This window comes from Cornus florida, unplaced genomic scaffold, assembly GCF_030987335.1.
Source record: "Cornus florida cultivar Cherokee Brave unplaced genomic scaffold, ASM3098733v1 CherokeeBrave_3.0.0_Hap2_Chr01, whole genome shotgun sequence".
NCBI classification, from domain to species: Eukaryota; Viridiplantae; Streptophyta; class Magnoliopsida; order Cornales; family Cornaceae; genus Cornus; species Cornus florida.
The window spans coordinates 115,456,696-115,468,266 of NW_026775571.1; the positions used below are offsets into that span (position 1 = coordinate 115,456,696).

Genomic DNA, 11,571 nt, shown 5'->3' on the forward strand with positions numbered 1-11,571 from the left:
TTTTATTAATTATGTTCTACTGCAACAAATAGTGTTACACTGATACAGACCTGCACCTACCACCGTGAACCGTACGGAACAAAGTGGGTGCAAATGCAAAAGAATGCTATATTCAAAATAAGAGTATTGTTTGCAGATCAAATGCTGTAAAATAAAGAATTTCAGTATAGCATTACTCATATTCAAAACCCGGGTTTAAATCAAAATAAGACGTTAATCTTGAAACATTTTTTAATTTTTTCCCCATAAACTTAGGTCTTTAGAAGGAATGAAATTTGACATATAGACTCAAGAACCAATTTCACACGCATTCCAGATTTGGGCCATGAAGAATGATCAGATGAAAATATTAACACACCTGCAACCAATGTTTAGCCCAGTGTCAGATGCATTCCAGAATTACATAGAAATTATAGAGATACTCAAACCAATAAAATGTACTATCAAATAATCTGTGTTGTCATTCTTATCTAAAATTCAAAAAATAACAATCCCAAACTCATATGTATCTCAGTCATGAATCAAAACCACTATAACTTCCTCATTCTTTTTATTTTCCGTAAAAAGAAGCACGACCTCAATTTGGATTTGCTTGTTTTAATAAATAAAACGGGGAAAACTATATCAATTGCCAAGGGCAACAAAGGTAAAAGAAAGTAGACAAAAACTTTCCCCGTGAAGAGTTTGGTAAATCAGCAACAGTGAATCAATAACTATTTGCATTACCCAAATAGTAAATGCATTATTTGGGTTTAAAATCTTGTGGCTGTTTCAAGCCTGCTTTACTGGCTTGGTATCTTCAGCTTGAGTACGTCTGAAGCTGAAAAAACCGGCCAGTCCTCGTCCCCTGGCAAGGTATTCAAGCTCTATAAGTTTCTGCTTCAGAAGCACCACCTCTCTTGCCAGCTCTTCATCTCTCTGTCTCATTGCCTGAAACACCATGAAAACAAGGGTATGAGAAGTATACTTAGCACACTAGGGACCATCTTTAGAGGAACATGAACTTGTAGAAGTGGATGATGAATTCAATTATGGATAAACATGTTATGTTTTAATATTTTAAGCGAAAACTAATGAAGGAAAAAATTTCTTTGAACAATCAAATTATGAGAATCTTGTCCCCCCCTCCCCTCGTTTTTCGTTGAGAATATGTCTTCCAAGTTTTTTAATGTGAATTATATTTTTGAAGAAGAACTCATATTTGGGAAAACAATCAAACTTTTTGTTGCTTCAAATATTTATTGAGCTTTCCTTAAGCAACAGAAATGCAACTAAAATGAGATGGTCCTCGATGTCTTTAATAATGATGATCTCCAACCCATGGGGAAAGCCAAAGAACTCCAACTAATTTCCAAGTGCCAAAACACTGGCAATTGGCGTTTTTTTTTTGTGTTTTTTGATACATCTGCTGAGGTTGAAAGAGTTTGCATCAATAACATAGTTCAACACAGCAAGTTCAAGCATAACCATAAACAGAAGACACAAAGCAGAAAAGAGAACTGAAAAGGTCTGACAAATAGAAAAGAGGAAATTATATAAGAGAGTCATCAACAACCAATACAAATTATTAATCAACCATGCCTATCAGACTCAAATAAAAATATAACACATCTAGGCAGTATACTTTGTGACATTTAGGAAGTGCATCAAACTATGTGTGGAAAAAACTTCTAATTAATAACAACAGGTTTCAGTATCATCAGGACTATAGAAGGATACGATACTTCAAAGTTGACATACACAAGGGTATGGTAGAACAAAAAGAAGATAAATGTTGATATATTACCTCCAGTTCTTGCTTCAATTTGTCCTCCTTTTTGGCTTCTGCTCTAGCGTTTCTTTGCACTTCAAAGATAACAACAGCTCCAGCAACCTAAATATAAATTTAGGTGTCTAAGTACTAAGTAGAGATGGATAATCCAATATGCAATTGGAACCGGTCTGATTCTTTGAACAGCATGGGAAATTATTGCAAATTAACACTAATACTAAAATTAGAACAAAGCCACACTCCTTGGGTCATATACAATGTGTGTAAGAGCTGGTTAGACTCTGCTGGATGGACATGAACAGTGAGAAAAATATGTGCAATGTAACACGCTACACATCATAATTGTACACAAGCCAGTTATTGCAACAATCATCAAAAAATATGTTGCCCTACAAGTATTAGAAGATCTAATTGAACCAAACAGTCAGCTCAGCTGTTACACATTTTTTTGAATTGACTAATCTACATAGTACTCTCATTCTCAAAAACTGCAATAGTTGGGACATTCAAGAACATCCAACATATCATCACCAGCCTTTCCAGGCAAAGAAAATTAAAAAGGATCCTAAAATAATTTGGCACCAGGAATCAGCAATTTAAGAGGTGACCTAAAGCATTGGAAATAATCAGGCCAATATTCAAGAATGAGAAAGTGCTAAGCAAAATTTATGGTAAACTATATATTTCATAAAGTGTATGTCTAAGAAATGAGCATTGATATTCTGGCCAAAAGCCAAAGCCCCAAACTAGACACAATGGGATGTGGGCCCCACTGCCTCTTGTGTCTGGTTCGGGGTTTGAAATGAATTTTCCTTGAGAGTACGAAAGAGCATTGATATTCTTTTTGTATGTGAATTATTAGGTACTTGAGAATAATTGTGTTAGGGTTACAAATATCAACAAAGAAATTACATATAGTTGATTTTCCTTGACGGTAGGAAAGAGCATTGATATTCTTTTTGTATGTGAATTATTATGTACCTGTGAATAATTGTATTAGGGTTACAAATATCAATGAAGAAATTACATATAGTTGGGAAGTTTGCAAATTATCAGTGTTCTTTAACCACGTTTTCAAGGATGGTCACTGAGCAATGATCTCATTCTACTGCAAGTGTACTGTAGCTGCATGACAAATAGAGAGCACGTGATACTTTTTTCTTTTTGTAAGAATTGTCATTCATATATAACTCTAGAAGTTTCGATAACCATTAAACACAGAATTAAAGATTACCGAGAAGACAAAGAGTTCTCCAAGAAGGTCCACAGCAGCTTGAACAGCTTTCACCTCATTTAAAGGGCGGATCTCAACATCTGTTGCATGTCCATAGATGCGTCTTTGCATTGTTGTCGTGAGCCGATGGTTCGCCTGGTTCCAATATCCAAAGTAAAGAACAATTAATTCATAAGTTCTTTAATTACACATTTATACACAGGAACTGCTTACAGACTTGCTCAAGCAAACAACTGGGATAAAGTCATTCCTAGAAAACCATAACTAATACAGAATTCACATCCAAGGACAACTACAAAAATTAAAATATATATATAACTGGGATAAAAATCATTCTTGAAAATCATACCTAATACATAAATTGAATATAAGAAAAATTATAAAAAAATAAACCAAAGAATAACTAATAAAACAATGGCGTATAATAAGGTCAGAGGCACAATCCGGACAAAAGGCAAAAGGGAACTTAAGAAGAAAAGAGTGCTGAGATATATTCAAGGTACTACCAACTTTGGAATCAAGTATTGCCTATATCCCCTGCCGAATAGGCACGAAATGGGGACGCCATATACATACATATGTAAATTCACCCATAACAAATCTAGCGGCTGGATGCATAAGGGAAGTGCACGTTTCTGAGACCTTAGGGCTCTAACCAAGATACTTGCTCATGCAGAAGACCTCTGCCCAATTGGCTTGTGTATCCAGAAACAGAAGCTCAACAGTGATGTGCACCAATCACCATACAAAACTGTTGGTGAAAAATCCCAGTGGCCTCGATGTTCATAGCGCTAAAGCCACCCAGAGCGCCATCATGCTGTCTTTTCTTCTGAAAGCTGCACCAAAAAATCTAATTGAAATTCTTTCAACTTCTGTTTGCTATTTTCATTTCAATGAATTGTTAGTAGCCTTTTCTTTGATGCAGCGTAGAAGCTGACAAACGTTAACTTAGCTCAACCATTATAATGGATAATAATTATCAGTCATTCCCATAATATTTCTGGTTCCGCCCCTGTACGTATAGATTTAGATTTGCGGTAGAATCTTTTTTTATGTAACTCGGCATGTATACCATAAAGAACAAGGCACATGTGACATTAACAATGTAACGAAGTGTTTAACAAGGAAAGGAAGTTGCTACACTCAAGCATGCGCGCTCACACACACACACAACACATATATACATTTTAGGTAGGTTTTTTTTTTTTTTTTTTTATATATATATTTTTTTAAAAGCTTAAATATATATATATATATATATATATATAAGCTTTTAAAAAATAAAATAAAAAAAAATAAAAACCTACCCAAAATGTATTATATATATTAAATAAAATATAAAGGCAAATCTAGTGCCTGAGGCTCTTGCCATTGCGGGGTCTGAGGAAGGGTCACGTGGACGCAATTTTACCTCCGCGGAGCTTTAAAAAGTTACGGGATCTATTTCCTATCAAAGACTAAAAGCAAGGCCTAAGTGAATAAGTTTCATGACAATGAAATAAGAAAAGGTTGTAGCTGTAGATGGCTTTTGAATAGAAACGAAGAAGTGCATGGAAGAATTTGATTTGTTTTTTTCTTTTTGGTTCATTAAGTTTTTCAATAACATTAGAGACTAGCCTACTAGGGCATTCTACAATTGGGCACCTACACACAAAAGTACATAAATTAAGGACCAGACACCTCACAGTAAAAATCTGTCATCAATAAGAAACAGAAAAAGTGAGGGTAAAAATTCAAATATAGGAAATTTAATATAGCTTGTATTTCAATCTTATGACAGGGAATAAAAATACAATCGAGCCATCCAACTTCAACAAAATGTACAAGCATTCCCTTAGTAAAAATTTAAAATCAACCCAGTGTCATCTTAACACGAATAATTGTCTGAACATTAGACATTCATCAAAAGAGCAATTTTTCTTTTTCTTTTTCTTTTTCTTGGGTAATTGCCTGTAATTGTCACATCCATTGAAAGAGCAATTCTTTTTTCTTTTTCTTTATCTCAGAAGGGAAAACATTTTTCAGATACATGTAATCCAAAATTTCCACCCAATTTACAAATAAACCCCAAAACCCTCAATCGATATACTGGCATTAACAAAAACAAATAAATAATTAATTAATTGACATACTGATATCATGATTAGCGAATTACAGCATCATAGATGGAGCAATTAAGCTATTCTACCAAAAAATAAAATAAAATAAAAAAATAAAATAAACTACACATTCATACCTAATACAGATATGAGAGAGAGATGACCTGGGCGATGCTAATGATCAAACGACGGAACTTGGGGTGGAAGCCAGCCTGTTCTTTGAGGCGATTAGCGATGGGTTTGCTGACAGTTCTCACAGCGAGTATTCCGAGCTTTAAAACAGGGAGGACCATAATTACTCTTTGTCGTCGTCGTCTTCTTCTTTGATTTGAATCTGTGAGTTTCGAATTCTATGAACTGGAAGAGCAAGTGCTATGCAATTTTAAAAAATTATAATAATGGTCTATGGACTTGTTCGGATGCCATTGAGTTTCTTGACGAAGAAGAAAAATGCGAAACAACGAAGGTCATAGGAAGTATAAAGCACGCCAAAGTGTCTTTGTGTGTGTAATCTTATATATATATATATTGTGGCTGCCCGACGGCGTCGATCTAATTCAGTAGTTTTTTTTTTCATTAATTCAATAAGTTGGCTTTACCCCTTTTTGCTGAATGGAGGCTCAATCTCAAAGACTTGGGCCCAGTTTGGGTTGGAGGGAATTGGAAAGAAAAGAAAAGAAAGGTCAATGGAGGAAAACCAAATATTGGTTTGATATGAATTATTAAAGGAAAAGAAAAAAAATGAGGGATTGGGAAGAAAATAAATTATATAAGATGTGGTGATTTTGTTATCCTTCCAAAAATAGAAACAAAAAGAGAAAAAAAAGACTAGTTTTTCTAATTAAATTTTATTAATGCTAAATTTATCTTTGTTTTCATAAAAGGTTAAATCTATTTAAAAGGGTATGGTAATAATTCATTTTAATACTTTCTTTTTCCTACTATCATTTCCTTTTCTTTTTTTTTTTATTAATCAATTAAACACCATAAATAATTAACTATATTCTTTCATTTCCTTTCTTTACTTTTTTATATCCTAACTAATTTTATCCTTTCTTTTATTTTAATTGTATCAAACATACCCTTATGCATATATAGGCCCATATTTCAACCCAAATGTTGGCCTATAACAATGCAGTCATGGTACTGGTTATATTGTTTGGGGACATTATACGGACAGGGATAGCTAATCCACAAAATCGCACACAACATTAGAACAAGTTTACATATGTTGACATTATGGCTGGTTTGTTTGAATGTAAAAATATTTTATGTAACACTTTTTTTTGTAGAATTTTTCTTTATTTTGTATTTTTTGGTGTTTCAAAAATGTTTTGAAAATATTTTTCAAAAAATATTTTTGGTGTCGGGCTTCTAAAAGTATTTTTGAATTAAATTAAAATTCTTATTTGAGTCATTGATTATTCAATTTTTCTCTTGCTACCAATTGGTCCAATTATTTTTATACCAACAATAATTATTATTTGACAAAAATTATCAAAAAAATAATCAATTGATTTTTGAAAAAATGATAAGGAAACTGAAACAATAATCAATTGAGTTTTTTTTTTTTTACCTCCACTTTACGTATCACTTTAAGGTTTTCGAAAACAATATTACAGTTTAATCACTAAGCCAATAACGATGACAAAAAAATATAATAATAAAAGCAAATTGAATAAACTAAAAATAGAAAATTGTATGATTTTATGATTGTTGTTAGAGAAGAGATTGCGTTTATTGGCTTCTCTCTTAACAATTGTTTTGTTTCGAGTCACTATAACACATGTAAAAGGGGACATTTCTTTCTCTCTCTAAAAACTCTATTTATTCAAGGGCTCATTTCTTTCTCTCCATGTGCCCTCTCTCTATATGCCCTCTTTCTCTCTCTAAACTTTCTTTAGACTACTTTTTTGCAATATTTTCATGTACTTAATTAGATGTTATATGCTTTTGTTGAGGAGATCGGGAGTGAAATTGATAGGCTCTGTACACACAAATTTTGTTGTTGCGAATAAGAAACAAAATTGGGAACAAATAGAATATTTTATTAATTTATAAAGATGGAGTACAATCCTCTGTAATAATATTCCAAAGAATAAGGTTCTCTGATTCAATCTCCTTTTTGGTTGGTTGGATCCAAGGGCTGCATGAGTTTGACCTTGAATCACCGTAGAATTTGGATGAAGAACGGCACGATTTGATGTGCTTGGTGTTCTCCGCTTTTGGGTTTGGATGTTGGGGATGAGAGTTCCCTATGGAATTCTAGATTTCTGAATTCTGAATTTGTGTCTGAATTTCTTAACCTTGATTTCTGAATTTGTGTTTGAATTTCTTGACTTTCTAGATTTATGAATTTATATCTGAATTTTTGAGTCTATGGACTCCTGAATCCTGAATTTGTGTACCATCTCCTTCTTCCTCCAGACCTCTATTTATAGGCTTTTTGAATCCATAGGATGATGACACGTGTCATCATCTGATAAGGATAAAATCATAACTGGGCCGGACCGGGTATATTATGATAATTTTTCTTAAAGACAATTATTCTAAATATATTTTATTAGGAATAATTATTTTTTTATTTAACCATCTGGGCTGGGCTAATTAAATAATTTAAATGGACCAAGTTTGGGCCAATTTAATAACTTAATTAAACATTGACCCATATTTAATGGGTTAATTTGTCAAAACCAAAGCCCACTAAAATTTTAGTGTCTACAAATTGCCCCTATTTCGAGTCCCATGTTTGACAGGACTTGTCTCCTTTTTCAAGTGGGACTTGAAATATCCAACTTGGTCTTTGAATTGTAAAAAGTTTTTCCTATCCAACTTTGGATGATAAGATTTCATCTTTCCCTTTTCAATCCAACTTTGGATTATAATTTTCTCTTTCCCCTTTTTTTTCACATTTCCGCCCCCCCCCCCCCCCCCCCTTTTTTTTCTTTTTTTTTTTTTTTTTGTAGCGCTTCTTGTGATATGGCGTTGCTCACTTGAAACTTCCATTCAAGGCTCTTCGACATATTTCGTTATCAGAGATAAAGATTTTCATCGGATAAGAATGATGACATTTCTTATCCAGGATAATGAATGACGACGTGGTTCATCAGGGTGATGATAACCTTGGCACAATTTGAGAAAGTCAAAGGAGTAAATCATATCCCAGACAAATCTGGCAACAAACGATCTCCTCAGATCTCGCACAAGCGGATCTCCCGCGGGACCAATTTGATTCCAATTGACAGCCATAAATTAGGCACCAAGCCGTTAAAGAAGGTACGGGAAAAAAACCCCTAAACAGAATATTACATAATTAATATGTGATACGATTACAAGTACTAACTTGATTATCGGAGGGTCCTTGAATGGCACCCCATCGGTGCCATTTAAGGTGATGTCTCTTTGTTTTGCAGGTAAATGTTGTCGTTCCGAGTCGCGAGGATTTTGGCATCAACAGCTGGCGCTGTCTGTGGGAACGATTAGTTCTCTGAAGAAATAATAATCCTAACGCGATTTGACTCGGACGGCAAGACGAAAGTTTCCGATCATGGAAACCATCCCAAAGTCATCAGTTGACAACGGGTTTCCATGTTCTTATATAAGGACGGGACTCTACATCCTGACTACCCGTCCATTATACTGGGGGCAAAACGGAGGGTTGCGTGATGTCATCCAGTGTACGATGACAATAATCAAAATTTGACATGTCGACCCAGGCAGTCCAATGTGGTGTTTTCCATCTAGCGATGTTTGGTCCCCTCACTACTGAGGTTTGGTCGTCTAAGACCAGACTCTATCTCATATCGAGCAGCAACCAATTACTAAGGCCTGATCGTTGAAGACTAAGGCCTGGTCCTCCTGCACCTACATAAATGGGTAGGTCTCCACCCATTAAGAAGATCACTACTAACAAGGGGGTCTCTACGTACTAGTGAAGCCTCTACTACTGAGTGTCTCTAGCAACAGAGTCTCATTACTCTATCCGTTCGTGCAATATGGTGGCCTTCTACACCCAAGAATGTGTCAAGACTTTCAGGTCCAAGGAGGTCCAATGTCTCTCAAGATCCCATGTCCAATGAGGTCTGTATTCCTAAGGAGGTTCCTAAGTTAAGGACAATCATTGGACCCAACGAGGTACTGGCCATTAGATCGTCGTCTGTCAGCCGTTAGGTACCACGCCCCTATCCACCAAGTATCAAGTCAGTCGCTGGACACTAAGCCTCCACCTACCAGACGACAGTCGTCACCTCTCTTCCCTTGCAGGAATTGCCTATCGATTTCAGATTATGCAGAATTTTGGATTGATAATCCATGACAGGTTAATTTTCAGTAATCATTTTTAACACAATTTAATATTTTTAGACAACTGTAAATTGTTGCAGCACCAAGCACCCCGTCCGCTATATAAACGTTTATAGAATGGGTCATCACCCAAGATCCCATCATCGGGGGCAGAATAGTGGATCACACGAAATCAATCGTCGATCTACATATGATAACAAGGTTTAGAAGATTAACGTACCAACCTTAGTACATCGAGCTAGTCGGGTTTCTAGTCTATCTCCTTTAGTGACCCCTCGGGGGCACTAGTCGTCCAAGACCAGTGCCCGATCCTCCGAAACCATAACCTAGTAAGTCTCTACATACCGGGAAGGGTACAACCCTTGGTTATCATAAATCAAGGCTTGGTTATCCGAAACCAAGGCCTAGTCAACCAAGATTAAGAATTGATTGCCCAAAATCTACAAAGGCTCGGTCATCTAAAATCAGTACCTGGTCACCCCAAGTCTGGTCATCAGAAACCAAGACCAGGGCCTAACTGACAAAAGTATGGTCATCAAAGATCAGGACTTAACCTACAAAGGTCAGGTCAAAAAACGATCATCTCCCTCACTTATTATACCTATGTGGTAATTAATTCCCTTACTAAAGGGACGAGCTGAGTGAAGCTCATAAAACATAATTCCCTTACTAAAGGGATGAGCTGAGTGAAATTCGTAAAATTTATTCCCTTGTTAAAGGGATGGGCTGACTGAATCCCGTAATCAATATCCATGTATTATAAGGGATAATAAATAAATGTCTTGTACTAAAAGGACCCGGGCTGAATGAATCTCATAATCAATATCCCCATATTATAAGGGATAGTAAATAAATGTCATGTACTATAAGGACCCGGGCTGAATGAATCCCGTAATCAATATCCCCTCACTACAAGGGATAGTAAATAAAAATCCCTTACTAAAGGGACGAGCTGAGTAAAGCTCGTAAAATTTAATTCCTTTATTAAAGGACTGACGATCTGAGTAAAGCTCGTACAGTTTATTCCCTTACCAAGGGAAGATTAGCAAAGAGTACTCAAAATAGTACCCAAGGGAAGATTATCCAAGGGTACCAAAAATTGTACCCAGGGGCAGAGTGCCCAAGGGTACTAAAAATAGTACCCAGGGGCAGAGTACCTAAGGGTACCAAAAATAGTACCCAGGGGCAGAGTACCTAGAGGTACTAAAAATAGTACCCGATGGAAGATTACCCAAGGGTACCAAAAATAGTACACAGGGGAACAGTACCCAGGGCAAAATAAATAAATAAATAAAAATTACTGTTCCCTCGGGAACAGTACGGGGGTAAAAAAAAAAAAAAAAAAAATTTACTATTCGAGTGAATAGTACCTGCTGGTACTGTTCTTTCGGGAACAGTGCCGAGGGCAAAAAAAAAAAAAAAAATTTACATTCCCAAAGCTAGACGAGCAAGATTGGGAATGGGGGGCAACTGATAGGAAAAAATAACCTACCTTGACCAGCCGCCAGACCTCTTCGACATATTTCGTTATCAGAGATAAAGATTTCCATCGGATAAGAAAGATGACATTTCTTATTCAGGATAATGAATGATGACATGGTTCAACAGAGTGAGGATAACCTTAGTACAATTTGAGAAAGTTAAAGGAGTAAATCATATCCCCGACAAATCTGGCAACAAACAATCTCCTCTGATCTCGCACAAGCGTATCTCCTGCGGGACCAATTTAATTCCAATCAACAGCCATAAATAGGGCACCAAGCCGTTAAAGAAGGTACGAGGAAAAAACCCTTAAATAGAATATTACATAATTATTATGTGATACGATTACAAGTACTAACTTGATCATTGGAAGGTCCTTGAATGGCACCCCACCGCTGTCATTCAAGGTGACGTCCCTATATTTTACAGGTAAACGTCGTCGTTCAAAGTCGCGAGGATTTTCGTATCAACAGTAATAGTGAGCATAATTTTTTTTTTTTTTTCTTTCTGCAATACCACGACGAAAAGCCAAATTTCTCTTTCAGTAACACCTCGGTGGCAAATAGATTTTTGTTTTTTAGCGACACCTTGGCGGTGAACTGGATTCTTTAGCGATGCATTATGTAATACCCCTAATTTCAAAAGGATAGTCCTAGTATTGTTTTAATTAAATTATTAAATGG

The 11,571-nt window shown here is 35.7% G+C and overlaps 1 protein-coding gene across 1 annotated transcript; it reads right to left on the reverse strand.

Annotated features, from left to right (window-relative positions):
- Window positions 1-438: 438 nt before the first annotated feature.
- LOC132315846 (OPA3-like protein) lies at window positions 439-5,618 on the reverse strand. Its single transcript, XM_059814266.1, has 4 exons — window positions 5,269-5,618; window positions 3,006-3,140; window positions 1,787-1,873; window positions 439-930 (listed from the first exon to the last, which is right to left on the reverse strand). Exons 1-4 carry the CDS (start codon window positions 5,395-5,397, stop codon window positions 772-774), a joined length of 510 nt encoding a protein of 169 aa, XP_059670249.1. The 5' UTR covers window positions 5,398-5,618; the 3' UTR covers window positions 439-771.
- Between the last annotated feature and the right edge of the window lie 5,953 nt (window positions 5,619-11,571).

Coding starts and splice junctions, on each gene's coding strand:
- LOC132315846 (XM_059814266.1), bottom strand. CDS start 5,397: ATGGTCCTCCCTGTTTTAAAGCTCGGAATACTCGCTGTGAGAACTGTC. Junction 1,874..3,005: donor GAGAACTCTTTGTCTTCTCG/GTAATCTTTAAT, acceptor ATTTATATTTAG/GTTGCTGGAGCTGTTGTTAT. Junction 931..1,786: donor AATTGAAGCAAGAACTGGAG/GTAATATATCAA, acceptor ATGGTGTTTCAG/GCAATGAGACAGAGAGATGA.